Source organism: Arachis duranensis, chromosome 7 (assembly GCF_000817695.3).
Source record: "Arachis duranensis cultivar V14167 chromosome 7, aradu.V14167.gnm2.J7QH, whole genome shotgun sequence".
Taxonomy (NCBI): Eukaryota; Viridiplantae; Streptophyta; class Magnoliopsida; order Fabales; family Fabaceae; genus Arachis; species Arachis duranensis.
In genome coordinates, this window is record NC_029778.3 from 61,560,172 (window position 1) to 61,577,434 (window position 17,263).

Genomic DNA, 17,263 nt, shown 5'->3' on the forward strand with positions numbered 1-17,263 from the left:
ATTTTAGTATAATATACTTATCATCTTAGTTAAAATTAAATTTGTTATTATTTTTAATATTTAATTTATAAAAAATAAATTAATAGACACATTAATATTTATTAATATACTAATTTTAATAATGAAACTTACTGTATAAAAATTTAAAAGGGCAAAAAACCTAAATAAGCCAAGGAGAGAACAAATTTACATGATTCAGCCAAACTGAATTCAGCTTCATCAATCAACCAAAACACATTAATATGTAGTTCGAATCAGCTAAGCTCGAATTGCATTTATATATAATTCAAATCATGTTGATTCGAAATATACAAAGTCACGCACACATGTAATTCGAATTCACCTGGTTCGAATTACACACTAACAGTAATTCGAACCAGGCTGATTCGATTTACTTTCGAAGACCAATTCCTATGTAATTCGAAAGATGTTAATTCGAATTACACCCTATACAGTTTGAACTAGGCTAATTAAAATTACTGAGGACCAGACCTGTATATATATCATGTGAACGTGAATTTTTCTCATTAGAGTGGGAAAATGGCTAGTAAAGAGAGTTTTGAAGTGTTGGTTCACCACAGAGGATTGATTAAGAGGAAAACACGATCCGGTGTGAAGTTCCCTGATAAGGATCCTCTCAGTATTTTCGTGAGGCCTACGACGAGCTATGACGACCTTGTTAGTTTTGTTCTACGAAAACTTGGTCTAGAAGGCGTGAAACGGGTTAAGAAGTTCTTCTATCGCATTCCAATCTCGGTCCTCCAAGAAATCGTGAAATATGATTGTTTCACGATTGGAAGTGATGATGACTTACAGGTCCTGTTTCATTGTCGCTGGCAGTTTCCCAAAGTGAGGACACCAGAACTGTTGGCGAAGTTGGTTGACGTGGTATCCAGCTCGGGGGGTTTGAACCGGAATACCCCCACTGTAGCCACGGTAGCCGGTTCTAGCTCGAGACCTGCGGGTGCGTCTTCCTCCGTCCCTGTGTATGAACCTCTGGTCCAGCCTGTCGCCTCCCCTTCGTTCGCTGTGGATCTCAATGGAAGTGGAGGCGGCAAAGTTGGAATAGGGGATTACGTGCCAACCCCTTTACAGTGTGCTGCACCGGCTGGTCTTGGAGATGCATTATTGGATAATCCAGTGGACGATGATGTGGAGCCGGATATCATTGCTGATGACAGTGGCGATGATATTGAACCGAGTGAGCCTGCTACTGCGGGAGGTGGTTCTAGCTCTCGCACACAGCAGTACCCTCCACATTTTTCATCTTTGGACTTGGATGCAATGAGGCAGGAGGGGGGTCCTGGGGAGCCTGCTGGTTTTGGCGCTAGAGATGCAGAAGGGTCTGCAGGTTTGACAGAGTTTCAGGTTGGTCAGCAATTTCAGGACAAGGATGAGGCCGTGTTAACTGTGAAGACTTACAGCATCCGACGCGGGGTACAGTACAAGGTGATGGAGTCTAACTATCGCCGAAATGTTGGGAAGTGTTCTGAGTTTGGGAATGGGTGCACATGGTTGATTCGGCTTAGCCTCTGGCAGCGCAAGGGCATTTGGGAGGTCAAAAGGTACAACCGGCATTCATCATGCCAATGGTTCGGGCTGATGCATCCGTATGCATAAAGGTGTTCTTAAATGCCACAGCCGCACACTTTGGGTTTAGGCCCACGTATAGGAGGGTCTGGCTAGCGAAGCAGAAGGCCATTGCGCACATCTATGGTGATTGGGATGAGTCATATAACGAGCTCCCTATGTGGGTGTTAGGAGTTCAGTTGATGATGCCTGGTACGGTTGCAGTCCTTAGGACGAGCTCTGTTCGAGTTGGGGGATAGGTGGACGAGTCGCAAGCTTATTTTCACCGACTGTTCTGGATGTTTCCACCATGTATCGAGGCATTTCGTCATTGCAAGCCGTTGGTCAGTATTGATGGCACCCATCTGTATGGCAAGTATGGGGGAACGTTGCTCGTCACGATTGCACAGGACGGGAACTCCAACATTCTGCCTGTTGCATTCGTCCTGGTTGAGGGTGAGAATGCGGAGTCCTGGTCTTTCTTCCTCTCCCACCTGCGTCAGAACGTGACCCCACAGCCAGGACTGCTGGTTATATCAGACAGGCGTAACGGTATCAAGGCCGCCTTTGAAGCTCCGGACGGAGGATGGCTACCTCCAGCTGCGTACCACACATTCTGCATTCGACATGTGGCAGCAAATTTCACACTTACCTTCAAGGGCAAGGACGCAAGAAGGCTACTTGTGAATGCAGCTTATGCTAAGATCGAGGTGGAGTTCGATTACTGGTTTGATATTCTACGGTCTGAAGACCCTGCCATGTGTGAGTGGGCGAACCGGATTGAGTATTCATTATGGACACAGCCTCGTGATGAGGGTCAGATATTTGGGCACAGGATGACAAATATCTCCGAGTGTGTTAATTCAATCCTCAAGGGGGTCAAGAATCTCCGTGTGTGCTCGCTGGTCAAGGCAACTTACGGTAGGTTGGCCGAACTATTCGTCCGTAAGGGGAGAGAGGCTGAGGCCCAGATGGGCACCGGACAACAGTTCAGTCAACACCTGGTGAAGTGTATCACTACAAGAATATGGCTGATTAGTTATCGCAAAAAGAGTCGTAAAAGAATCGCTAATCTGACACAAAATATAATTTGTGATGGATTAGCTACCGCCTAGCAACTAATGCTTTTCTCGCTAATTACAAGTCGCAGATTCGTGAGGCAAACACAATAGTCACTAATTCATCGGAAAGTTTTTTAGCTACCAAATAGATAGTCACAAATCCGTCGCTAAAGTAAAAGCTAATTCCATAGAAGAAAATCAAGAAATATACTAAAAGGTAGTCGCTAATTAGCGACAAACTCTACTATAGCAGAATCATTGCTTATTCGAAGCTAACTTCGTAAACAAAATAGAATGCCTAGTTGACGCTAATTAGCAAGGAATTTTGCGAACCTAATTCGTCACAAATTATCCGCTAATGTGATCGCAAATCTGTCACATTTTGTAGCAAATCTATAGCTAATCTTTGAAAATTCTTAATCAAATTTGTAAGAATTTTGTCGCTAAACCAAAACTATTCTTAATGAGAAAATAGAATTATGAAGTACTCGCTAATTTTCTAGAAAATAATATGTATTTAATTAGTTGAACTACTATCGCAAATGTCATCGCAAATTCTTTTTAACCTAGTAATAAAAAAATTAGATTTTGTCACGCTTTTTAAGCGTGCCACAAATGCAAAAAATGTAGCGATATCTTTTTACCACGCTTTTAAAGCGTGCCAAAAAGTGGAGATACAACCACGCTTTTAGAAACGTGTCATTGAGTTGGTTTTGGCTATGCTTCAAACGCTTGCCAATAAGAGACATACATCCACGCTTTTGAAGGGAGAAAATAAGAAAGTATAAAAAATTAATTTTTTATTGATTTACATAATTATTTACATGCAATAATTATCATTAAAAAAATTACAATTCTATAACAAAACTGATAATTTAATTTACACAATGCAAATGTAATGCCAATAAGGCATAACAACCTCTTTGTTTCAAGCTGAAATATAGAGAAAAATGCTTGACCCATTTTTTGCAAACTTATTGAGAAACCATCAATTGAGTGTTGATTACCTCATTAGTTCTGCAAATTACAAAAAAGCAACACAAATCAATAGAAAAATGGGAAATTTTTTGTCCATGCATGAGTTCATAGAACTATAAGCCAAACTAACCCATGATGCAAAATTCTACAAATGAATTCATAGAAGAAGATCACCAAAGAAGTAGCAAGAAATTCAACAAAAAAGAAAAGAAAAAAAATTCATAATCATAAAGAATCCAACAACAGTCAAAATCAAAGGCACTGCACTACACTACACATCATCATGTGATTCTTGTTTGCATGCAAAAAGAAATTAATCAAGATAGACCGGAAACTACTCTCCCATGCATAACATCTAAGCCATGTTAGAAAAGCCAACAATAAAATGGTTAGAACTTGATATTTAACTAAATTTTTAAAAAAATTATTATGAAGTTCAAAAGAACATACTTTATAGTGTCCATAGCTGCCAAAACTTCATTCATAATGCCAATTCTCTGGTCTGTACGTTGTAATTCTTCCTTAGACAACTTCTACATTCTACTGATGATAAACGTCTGCTCCCACAAAATGCAACATTAAATTCATGGAATCTTATAAAAATAATTCAAGTTTTAAAGTATGGTTAACAACCCAGACTATTAGCTCATGAATGAATTTCTTAAAAAATAAAGTTATATCCATTACCACCTCAGTACATTAATGCAAAGAGACTAGAGAATAAAAGATATGTAGAGAGGAATGGAAGCAGTATTATATAATAAGAGTGCATTTTAACTAATAGATTCAAAGCAGTGTAGGGGTAAAACAAACTAGAGATACCAGGTGAACTCCTGTACCTATAATGGAAACATAAGGACTAGCATCAAAGCGCCCAAAAGGGAAGTGATGAGCGGATAATTTATACGCTTTTTGGCATTACTTTTAGGTAGTTTTTAGTAGGATCTAGCTACTTTTTGGGATGTTTTTATTAGTTTTTATGCAAAATTCATATTTCTGAACTTTACTATGAGTTTGTGTGTTTTTCTGTGATTTCAATTATTTTTTGGCTGAAGTTGAAGGACCTGAGTACAAATCTGATTCAGAGGCTGACAAAGGACTACAGATGCTGTTGGATTCTGACCTCCCTGCACTCGAAGTAGATTTTCTGGAGCTACAGAACTCCAAATGGCGTGCTCTTAATTGCGTTGGAAAGAAGACATCTAGGACTTTCCAGAAATATATAATAGTCCATACTTTGCATGAGTTTTAACGACGTAAAATGGCATTAAAACGCCAGCTCTCTGTTCTATTCTGGCGCAAAACGCCAGAACTGGCATAAAAATTGGAGTTAAAATGCCCAAACTGGCATAAAAGCTGGCGTTTAACTCCAAGAGAAGCCTCTATATGTGTGAAGCAAAATGCTCAGCCCAAGCACACACCAAGTGGGTCCGGAAGTGGATTTCTGCATCATTTACCTATTTCTGTAAACCCTAGTAGCTAGTTTCATTATAAATAAGACCTTTTACTATTATATTTTCATCTTCGGATCATAGAGACATTCTGGATGAGATATTTTCATATTTGGGGAGGCTGGCCATTCGGCCATGCCTGGACTTCCAGGCCACTTATGTATTTTCAACGGTGGAGTTTCTACACACCATAGATTAAGGTGTGGAGCTCTGCTGTACCTCGAGTTTCAATGCAAGTACTACTATTTTCTATTCAATTTGAGCTTATTCTTGTTCTAAGATATTCACTCGAACTTTAACCTGATGAATGTGATGATCCGTGACACTCATCATCATTCTCACCTATGAACGCGTGCCTGACAACCACTTCCGTTCTACCTTAGATCGAGCGTATATCTCTTAGCCTCCATTCCGAAAGATCGGAGTCTTCGTGGTATAAGCTAGAATTATTTGTGGCCATTCCTGAGATCCAGAAAGTCTAAACCTTGTCTATGGTATTTCGAGTAGGATCTGGGAAGGGATGACTATGACGAACTTCAAACTCGCGAGTGTTGGGCATAGTGACAGACGCAAAAGGATCACTGGATTCTATTCCAACATGATCGAGAACCGACAGATGATTAGTCGTGCGGTGACAGCGCATTTGGACCATTTTCACTGAGAGGACGGGAAGTAGCCATTGACAACGGTGATGCCCAACATACAGCTTGCCATAGAAAGGAGTATGAAGGATTAGATGAAGGCAGTAGGAAAGCAGATATTCAACAGGAACAAAGCATCTCTATGCACTTATCTGAAATTCTCACCAATGAATTACTTAAGTATCTCTATCTTTACTTTATGTTTTATTTATCTTTTTAATTATTAAAACTCCATAACCATTTGGATCCGCCTGACTGAGATTTACAAGGTGACCATAGCTTGCTTCAAGCCGAAAATCTCCATGGGATCGACCCTTACTCACGTAAGGTTTATTACTTGGACGACCCAGTGCACTTGCTGGTTAGTTGTGCGAAGTTGTGAAAAAGAGTTGAGATTACAATTGTGCGTACCAAGTTGTTGGCGCCATTATGTATCACAATTTTGTGCTCCAAGTTTTTGGCGCCGTTGCCGGGGATTGTTCGAGTTTGGACAACTGACGGTTCATCTTGTTGCTCAGATTAGGTAATTTTCTTCTTGTTTCAACCTTTATTTTATTTTCAAAAATTTGTCAAAAAAAATTTTTCTTCTTTTTCGTTTTTCCAAAACAATTTTTGAAAAACCCAAAAAATTCATAAAATCATAAAAACTCGAAAATATTTCATAGTTCTTGTTTGAATCTAGGGCCAAATTTTTAGTTTGGTGTCAATTGCATGATTTTAATTGTCTTGCAATTTTCGAATCACATACATTGTGTTCTTGATGATCTTCAAGTCGTTCTTGATGAATTGCCTTGTTTGATCTTCATGATTTATTGATTTGCACTGCATGATGTTCTACATATGCATTCGCTTGACGTTCATAATGTTCTTGCATATATCTTGTGTTTTGATCCAAGAATTATATGTTTCGACTCATTTTGTTGTTTTTCAAAATTGAAAACATATCTTCTTGAATAAAGGATTTAGCAAAATGAAGATCCAAGAACATAAAGCAGAGGAGTTACAGAGAAAAAGTTGGGCGTTCAAAACGCCCAGTGAAGAAGGAAAACTGGCGTTTAAACGCCAGCCAGGGTACCTGGCTGGGCGTTTAAACGCCCAAACCATGCAGCAATTGGGCGTTAAACGCCCATAACATGCAGCTCCTGGGCGTTTAACACCAGGATGACACAAGGAGAGGAATTTTGTTTTCAAATCAAATCTTTTTCAAATCTTCATATTTTTTTTCAAAATCAAATCTTTTTCAAATCAAATATTTTCAATCATATCTTTTTCAAAATCATATATTTTCAAACATATCTTTTTCAAAAAAAAAAATCAAATCTTTTTCTTATCTTTATTTCATAATTTTTGAAATTAATACTATTAAAAAATTTGAAGTTTGTTACTTTCTTGTTAAGAAAGGTTCAATCTTTAAATTCTAGAATCATATCTTTTAGTTTCTTATTAGTCAAGTAATCAATTTTAAGTTTAAAAATTAAATCTTTTTAATTTTCTTTTCAAATATTTTTAAAAATAAATTTCAATCATATCTTTTCAAACATATCTTTTTCAAAATCAATTTCAAAATCTTTTCTAACTTCTTATATTTTCAAAATTGATTTTCAAATCTTTTTCAACTAACTAATTGATTTTTTTTGTTTTACTATTTCTTATCTTTTTCAAAACCACCTTTTTACTCTTAATTTTCAAAAAACATGAACCTTTTTTAAATCCCTTTTAATTAACTAATTATTTAAATTTTATTCTTTTTATTTTTGAAAATTCTCCCCCGTCTCTTATCTTTTTCTATTTAAACACTAAGATTCCTCCTCAATTGTCAATTCGAACTCCATCTCTCTTTGAATGTTCGAATTCTTCCTTACCTACATCATCATTCTGTTCTTGTTTTCCTTTGACACCTTAAGGAATCTTTATACTGTGACATAGAGGATTCCATATTCTCTTTGTTTTCTTCTCTTTCATATGAGCAGGAACAAAGATAAAGGCATACTTGCTAAAGCTGATCCTGAACCTGAGAGGACTCTGAAGAGGAAGCTAAGAGCAGCTAAAGCACAAAACTCTGAAGAGGACCTCACTGAAATTTTCGAAAAGGAAGCAGCAAAAGAAACAATTATGGACGAACCAAACAACAATGCAAGGAAGATGCTTGGTGATTTTACTACACCAACTTCCAACTTTTATGGAAGAAGCATCTCAATCCCTGCCATAGGAGCAAACAATTTTGAGCTAAAGCCTCAATTAGTTTCTCTACTGCAACAGAACTGCAAGTTTCATGGACTTCCATCAGAAGACCCTTATCAGTTTTTAACTGAGTTCTTGTAGATCTGTGATACTGTTAAGACCAATGGAGTTGATCCTGAGGTCTACAAGCTTATGCTTTTCCCTTTTGCTGTAAGGGACAAAGCTAGAACATGGTTGGACTCACAACCTAGAGATAGCCTGGACTCTTGGGATAAGCTGGTCACGGCTTTCTGAGCCAAGTCCTTTCCTCCTCAAAAACTGAGCAAGCTTAGAGTGGATGTTCAGACCTTCAGACAAAAAGATGGTGAGACCATCTATGAAGCTTGGGAAAGATACAAGCAGCTGACCAAAAAGTGTCCTTCTGACATGCTTTCAGAATGGATCACATTAGATATATTCTATGATGGTCTGTCTAAATTTTTCAAGATGTCACTAGACCACTCTGAAGGTGGATCCATTCACCTAAAAAAATGCCTACAGAAGCTCAGGAACTTATTGAAATGGTTGCAAATAACCAGTTCATGTATACCTCTGAGAGGAATTCTGTGAGTAATGGGACACCTCAAAAGAGAGGAGTTCTTGAAATTGATGCTCTAAATGCCATATTGACTCAGAACAAAATATTGACCCAACAAGTCAATATGATCTCTCAGAGTCTGAATGGATTGTAAAATGCATCCAACAGTACTAGAGAAGCATCTTCTGAAGAAGAATTTTATGATCCTGAGAACCCTGCAATGGCAGAGGTGAATTACATGGGTGACGCCTTTGGCAACACCTATAATCCTTCGTAGAAAAATCATCCAAATTTTTCATGGAAGGATCAACAGATGCAAGGCTTCAATAATAACAATGGTGGAAGAAACAGGTTTAGCAATAGCAAACCTTTCCCATCATCATCTCAGCAACAGACAGAACATTCTGAGCAGAATCCTTCTATCTTAGCAAACATAGTCTCTGATCTATCTAAGGCCACTCTTAGTTTCATGACTAAAACAAGATCCTCCATTAGAAATTTGGAGGCACAAGTGGGACAGTGAGTAAAAGGGTTACTGAAACTCCTCCTAGCACTGTCCCAAGCAATACAGAAGATAATCCCAAAGGAGAGTGCAAGGCCATTGATATAATCAACATGGCCGAAACCTTAGAGGAGGAGGAGGACGTGAATCCCAATGAGGAAGACCTTAGGGGACGTCCAATGGCCAGTAAGGAATATCCTAATGAGGAACCAAAGGAATCTGAGGCTCATACAGAGACCATAGAGAATCCCTTGGACCTCCTTTTACCATTCATGAGCTCTGATAACTATTCATCTCCTGAAGAGGATGAAGACATTGTTGAAGGGCAAGTTGCCCAATATTTAGGAGTAATCATGAAGCTGAATGCCAAGCTGTTTGGTAGTGAGACTTAGGAGGAAGAGCCTCCCTTGCTCACCAATGAACTGAATACATTGGTTCAGCAAAATTTACCTCAAAAGAAACAGGATCCTGGTAAATTCTTAATATCCTGTACCATAGGCACCATGACCTTTGAAAAAGCTCTGTGTGACCTGGGGTCAGGGACAAACATGATGCCTCTCTCTGTAATGGAGAGACTGGGAATCTATGAGGTACAGGCTGCCAAATTCTCATTGGAAATGGCAGATAAATCTATGAAAAAGGCTTATGGACTAGTAGAGGACATGCTAGTGAAGGTTGAAGGCCTTTGCTTCCCTGCTGATTTCATAATCCTATACACTAGGAGGGATGAGGATGAATCCATCATCCTTGAAAGACCCTTCCTAGCCACAGCAAGAGCTGTAATTGACGTTGACAGAGGAGAGTTGATCCTTCATGTGAATAAAGAATGCCTTGTAGTAAAAACTCAAGGTTCTTCATCTGTAACCATGGAGAGTAAGAATGAAGAGCTTCTCCCAATACAGAGTCAAACAAAGCCCCCACATTCAAACTCTAAATTTGGAGTTGGGAGGCCACAGCCAAACTCTAAGTTTGGTGTTGAGAGATCTCAACCATACTCTGATCATCTGTGAGGCTCCATGAGAGTTCACTGTCAAGCTATTGACATTAAAAAAGTGCTTATTGGGAGGCAACCAAATTTTAGTTTAATCTATATTATTTTGTTTTCTTTTAGGTTGATGATCATGCGAAGTCACAAAGACAATTACAAAAAAATAAAGAAAAAAAATAAAAAACAGCATTGAAAATAGCACACCCTAGAGGAAGGACTTACTGGAGTTTGAACGCCAGTAAGGGTAGCAAAATGAGCGTTTAAACGCCCAATCCGGCACCTTTCTGGGCGTTTAAATGCCAGAATAGGGCACCAAACTGGCGTTTAAACGCCATAACAGGGCAACAAACTGGCGTTTAGACGCTAGAACAGGAAGGAAAACTGGCGTTTAAACGCCAGAACATGGCAGCAGATTGGCATTTAAACGCCAGAATTGCACTCTAAGGCGTTGTGAACGCCCAATTGGAGCAGGGATGAAGAATTCCTTAACCCCTCAGGATCTGTGGACCCCACAGGATCCCAAGCAACCTCAACTCACTCTCTCTCCTCTTCACACCTTTCTACAACACTCTTCCCCAAATATCTTTAACCAATCACTTCCTTAACTCTTCCCCAAAAACCCCCACCCACCTTCAAAATTCAAAACCATTTCCCTCCCAAACCCACCTAACACTTTCGGCCACTACCCCCCCTTTTTCCCTATAAATACCCCCTTCACTCCTTCATGTTCACACATCACAACCACCCTCTTCTACCCTTTGTCGAACCCTATACACCCTCCATCTCCTCCATTTTCTTCTTCTTCTACATCTTTCTTTCTTCCTTTGCTTGGGGATGAGCAAATATTTTAAGTTTGGTGTGGTAAAAGTATTGCTTTTTATTTTTCCATAACCATTTATGGCACCTAAGGCCAGAGAAGCCTCTAGAAAGAGGAAAGGGAAGGCAACTGCCTCCGCCTCTGAGTCATGAAAGATGGAAAAATTCATCTCAAAGGTCCATCAAGACCACATATGTGTAGAAGGAGCTCAATGGAAAAGAGACTCAAGGGGCAACCCGGTTTAATTGAGAAGACCGGATCTTAAGCCTGTGGCTAGAGGATGGTTGGAGTTCATCCAACGGTCTATCATTCCCACTAGCAATCGATCTGAGGTAACTGTGGATTGGGCCATCATGATTCATAGTATCATGATTGGAGAGGAAGTAAAAGTTCATGAAATCATACCTCTAAAACTCTACAAGGTGGCTGACAAGTCCTCACCTTTGGCAAGATTAGCCTTTCCTCATCTCATATGTCACCTTTGCTATTCAGCTGGGATTGTCATAGAGAGAGACATCCTCATTGAAAAGGACAAGCCCATTACTAAGAAGAGGATTGAGCAAACTAGAGAGCCCATTCATGGCACTCAACAAGAGCATGAGGAATTTTCTCATCAAAAAATCCCTGAGATGTTTCAAGGGATGCAATTTCCTCCACACAATTATTAGGAGCAACTCAATACTTCTTTGGAAAGCTTGAGTTACAACATGGACCAATTAAGGGTGAAACACTAAGAGCACTCCATCATTCTCCATGAGATTAGAGAAGATCAACGAGCTATGAGGAATGAGCAATAAAGGCAAGAAAGAGACATAGAGGAGCTCAAGAGCACCATTGGACCTTCAAGAGGAAGACGTCACCCTCACTAAGGTGGACTCATTTCTTAATCTCCTTGTCTATTTATTTTTCTATTTTTGGCTTTATGTTGTATGTTCTATCTATGTTTGTGTCTTTACTACATGATCATTAGTGTCTAGTGTCTATGTCTTAAATCTATGAATAACTCCATGAATCCTTCACCTCTCTTAAATGAAAAATGTGCTTAATTACAAAAGAACAAGAAGTACTTGGATTTCAAATTTGATCTTGAAACTAGTTTAATTATTTTGATGTGGTGGCAATACTTTTTGTTCTCTGAATGAATGCTTGAACAGTGCATGTTTTTTATCTTGTTGTTTATGAATGTTAAAGTTGTTGGCTCTTGAAAGAATGATGAACAAAGAGAAATGTTATTGATAATCTGAAAAATCATGAAATTGATTCTTGAAGCAAGAAAAAACAGCGAAAAAAGGCAAAAAAAAAGAGAAAAGAAAAAGAAAAAGCAAGCAGAAAAAGTCAATAGCCCTTTAAACCAAAAGGCAAGGGTAAAAAAAAGATCCAAGGCTTTGAGCATTAATGGATATGAGGGCCCAAGAAAATAAAATCTAGGCCTAAGCGGCTAAATCAAGCTGTCCCTAACCATGTGCTTGTGGCATGCAGGTCCAAGTGAAAAGCTTGAGACTGAGTGGTTAAAGTCGTGATCCAAAGCAAAAGAGTGTGCTTAAGAACTCTGGACACCTCTAACTCGGGACTTTAGCAAAGCTGAGTCACAATCTGAAAAGGTTCACCCAGTTATGTGTTTGTGGCATTTATATATCCGGTGGTAATATTGGAAAACAAAGTGCTTAGGGTCACGGCCAAGACTCATAAAGTAGCTGTGTTCAAGAATCAACGTACTAAACTAGGAGAATCAATAACACTATCTAAAATTCTAAGTTCCTATAGATGCCAATCATTCTAAATTTCAAAGGAAAAAGTGAGATGCCAAAACTATTTAGAAGCAAAAAGCTACAAGCCCCGCTCATCTAATTAGAACTAAGTTTCATTGATACTGTGGGATTCATTGTATATTCTCTTCTTTTTATCCAATTTTGTTTTCATTTGCTTAGGGACAAGCAATAATTTAAGATTGGTGTTGTGATGAGTGGATAATTTATACGCTTTTTGGCATTATTTTTAGGTAGTTTTTAGTAGGATCTAGCTACTTTTTGGGATGTTTTTATTAGTTTTTATGCAAAATTCATATTTCTGGACTTTACTATGAGTTTGTATATTTTTCTGTGATTTCAGGTATTTTCTGGCTGAAATTGAGGGACCTGAGCATAAATCTGATTCAGAGGCTGACAAAGGACTGCAGATGCTGTTGGATTCTGACCTCCCTACACTCGAAGTGGATTTTCTGGAGCTACAGAATTCCAAATGGTGAACTCTCAATTACGTTGGAAAGAAGACATCCAGGGCTTTCCATAAATATATAATAATTTATACTTTGCGTGAGTTTTGACGATGTAAAATAGCAATCAAAATGCCAGCTCTCTGCCCTTTTCTGGCGTCAAAACGCCAGAACTGGCATAAAAGTTGGAGTTAAAACGCCCAAACTGGCATAAAAGCTGGCGTTTAACTCCAAGAGAAGCCTCTACATGTGTAAAGCTCAATGCTCAGCCCAAGCACACACCAAGTGGGCCCGGAAGTGGATTTCTGCATCATTTACCTGTTTTTGTAAATCTTAGTAGCTAGTTTCATTATAAATAGGACCTTTTACTATTGTATTTTCATCTTCGGATCATAGAGACATTCTGGATGAGATATTTTCATATTTGGGGAGGCTAGCCATTCGACCATGCCTGGACTTCCAGACCACTTATGTATTTTCAACGGTGGAGCTTCTACACACCATAGATTAAGGTGTGGAGCTTTGCTGTACCTCGAGTTTCAATGCAAGTACTACTATTTTCTATTCAATTCGAGCTTATTCTTGTTCTAAGATATTCACTCGCACTTCAATCTGATGAATGTGATGATCCGTGACACTCATCATCATTCTTACCTATGAACGCATGCCTAACAACCACTTCCGTTCTACCTTAGATCGAGTGTATATCTCTTAGCCTCCATTCCGAAAGATCGGAGTCTTCGTGGTATAAGCTAAAATTATTGGCGGCCATTCCTGAGATCCGGAAAGTCTAAATCTTGTCTGTGGTATTCCGAGTAGGATCTGGGAAGGGATGATTGTGACGAGCTTCAAAACTCGTGAGTGTTGGGCGTAGTGACAGACGCAAAAAGATCACTAGATTCTATTCCAACATGATCGAGAACCGACAGATGATTAGCCGTGCAGTGACAGCGCATTTGGACCATTTTCACTGAGAGGACAGGAAGTAGCCATTGACAACGGTGATGCCCAACATACAGCTTGCCATAGAAAAGAGTATGAAGGATTGGATGAAGGCAGTAGGAAAGCAGAGATTCAACAGGAACAAGCATCTCTATGCACTTATCTGAAATTCTCACCAATGAATTACATAAGTATCTCTATCTTTACTTTATGTTTTATTTATCTTTTTAATTATTAAAACTCTATAACCATTTGAATCCGCCTGACTGAGATTTACAAGGTGACCATAGCTTGCTTCAAGCTGACAATCTCCGTGGGATCGAACCTTACTCACGTAAGGTTTATTAGTTGGACAACCCAGTGCACTTGCTGGTTAGTTGTGCGAAGTTGTGAAAAAGAGTTGAGATTACAATTGTGCGTACCAAGTTGTTGGCGCCATTGTGTATCACAATTTTGTGCACCAAGAAGCAACACCTAGTTGTTGATACAGAAGAACCATGGGAATGGTAATGCGGAATGGAGCTGACCACAAAGTATGAAGTGATTGGCTATATTTGCTGTTTGGGTAAAAAAAAAAATCCAGAGGTTAATTGCAAAACAATAGTATTAAAACATCAAACATATTCAGAGAATCTTTGTGGCACAAGAATACAGAAAATGCATAAACTCTGGAATTAAGCTATAGTATTACAGTGACTAAATTGATCACAAGCTAACCTATCTAATGACATCATTAAGACCATGACAGAGGCCTCCACATGTAACAATTGCAGCCTTTACTTCTTTTGATTTATAATATATCTTTTTTCGCGGCCCAGTTCGATGAACGCTAAAATGAGTTCAATATCTCTCAGCATATATGCTAATCTTATAAAATAAGATGAATTACAAGAAGACTTAAAAAGATATTGAAACCAAAAAAATAGATGTAAGCAACTATTTGGTAAAAGAAATTTATCCAAATCTAGTGAAGGCAACACAGAGTCCCAATCATGATGAATAAAAATAGTAAAAGAAATTGGCAACAAGGCAGTATTTATTTAAGTATGAATATAGAGTGCAAAAAGCCAATTATTCTTTTTTGAAATTAAAAGACAAAAATCAGATCTTTATTCCACAGTTGTAGCATGATTGCTTTCTTACCAAAATGTTAATTAAAATACAAATTTAGACTAATAGAGAACAATGAAGAACATAATACCTCCTTCTTTTTACTTTTGGTCTGAGCTGGTTGATTAGTTTTAACAATTTCTTCTACAATTTCAAAACATTACAAACTTAACTACAATAGCATCAACACATAATGAACAATAATGTCTTGACAGTTATAAAACAATGAAGAAGTTTACCAGTGTGATGCTCATTAGAACTGGAGAAAAAAAATCACCAGAAGCAGAATTATACCCAGAAGATGCTCTTCAATTTACAGCAACTTGACTTAAAAAATGAGCAGCAGTTACTCCTTTTACAATGTTTCCTTTTACAGCAACACTAGTGCAATAACACATGAATTTTCACAAACACATAGAGAGCAACAACAACAAGAAGGAGGAATGATGAGTACCTTGAGTTATTTGGATCCTGACCTGAAATTAGCACAATCAGCGGCACCAAGCCACCATTTTTGAAGTTAGTTCTTCATCCCTGCATTGATCAAGGAAAATAATTAAACTAAATTAAAAACAGACAATGGATTCCTTAAATTAGATCAGGCCATTTCAAAAGCCAATACACATTCAGAAATAAAACACATTCAAAAGCTAAAACCTCCAAATTAACCAGGACAACAACGACATCAATGCCGACAATACTCCAGTAACAGTGGCATCGGTAGTCCCAACAACAGTGACCATGGTTGCAGCAAAATAGGGAGTTCAAATTCAATGGAATCGAAAATGGAAACAAATTCAATGGAATTGGAAACAGAGATAGCTTACAATGAAATAACAAAGCAGTAACAACAGGGTTTTCGGGCAGCTCCAGTGGCGGTAGTGGCTCCACAAAAAATTTAATAAAACAGGGTAATGGAACGGTAGCAACTCCGAGAAGGTATAGCTCGACGGCAGACTTCACTCATGACCAGAGGCACGACGGCGCAGCCTCTAGCAGTGATGACAGAATGCGCGACAGTGGCGGTGATTTCGCACAGCACAACGGCGATGGGACTCCCTCTGGCGGCAGTTCCCGCGACAGCTTCTTTCGTCACTTCTCCTCTCTCGCAGCTTCGGTCTCTCGCTTCCTCTGGCGTGCTTGCTTTCTCTCCTTCTGCAAACAGCGACGGCAACAGCTTGGAGTACGGCGGCATGGCGCAACGGCAGTGGAAAAACGAGCTTGATGAAGGTAGAACGGCAACGGAAAAACTGACATCGGCAAGGCGCGGCAGCGACGACATCTTCCTCTCTCACAGGCTTGTGCGTTGCTCTCTCTGAGAGTGGCAAGCCGCGGTGGCAATGACATCTTCCTCTCTCACAGGCTTGTGCATCGCTCTCTCACTCCCTCCGTGACAGCACAGCGACAGCGAAGCGGTAATGATGCCCACCGCACTGCCTCCGTTTCTCTCTCTTCCCTCTTCTCCATATCTTCTTTCTTCTTCCCGGAACCCCCCTCTTCTTTCTTTTCCATTTCTTTCTTTTTTCCCCTTCTTCGCTGATTCCGTTTCCCCCTTTTCTTTCTTATTTCTCATGTGTGTGTGCGGCGGTGAGGATAAGAGATATGACTTACGAGGGTTAGGGTTTGAGCGAAATTAGGGTTTTTATTTTCAATTTGAATTAGAAATTAGAGATTTTATAAAAGAATTTGGATATAATAGATATTTAGGTAAAATTAAAGGATAGAATAATAATTTTAAAATTAAATATGCTCTATCAAAAATATTTTAGGAACACTATTTATTAATATATTGTTGAGTTGAAATAATTATTTTTAATTTAAATTATAAAATGAAAAGATTAATTATACTTTATAAAGTACAGTTCAAATCTGAAATATCAATTATCTAATTTAAATCATTTAACTTTATTATTTTTTCATTACCAAAACTTGATTTTGAATTATATAAAATAGTCAATTTCAATTATACCAAATATCTAATTATACTGAAGATAATATAAAAAAAATCTTAATTATTTTGAATTTCAATTAGGGATAAGTATTATTTTGGTCCCTAAAGTTTAGTGTCAGAATCGAAATCGTCTCTCACGTAATTTTTTATTTAGAATCATCCTAAATGTTTTATTTCATATTAAAATTGTTCTTTTTAATAAAATTTTAAATTTTATTACTAAATTACCCATAACTTAATAAAAAAATTATAAATTTTTTTAAAAAATACAAGAAAATAACGC

General features: G+C 38.3%; 1 protein-coding gene and 1 non-coding gene across 2 annotated transcripts; one reads left to right on the top strand and one right to left on the bottom strand.

The window, feature by feature from the left end:
* Positions 1–540: 540 nt before the first annotated feature.
* On the top strand, positions 541–1,829 carry LOC107459229 (uncharacterized). Its single transcript, XM_016077447.1, has 2 exons — positions 541–1,565; positions 1,661–1,829. Exons 1-2 carry the CDS (start codon positions 541–543, stop codon positions 1,827–1,829), a joined length of 1,194 nt encoding a protein of 397 aa, XP_015932933.1.
* Positions 1,830–8,205: 6,376 nt separating this feature from the next.
* On the bottom strand, positions 8,206–8,313 carry LOC127740883 (small nucleolar RNA R71). Its single transcript, XR_008001739.1, has one exon. It is a non-coding gene; the product is annotated as a small nucleolar RNA R71 (small nucleolar RNA).
* Between the last annotated feature and the right edge of the window lie 8,950 nt (positions 8,314–17,263).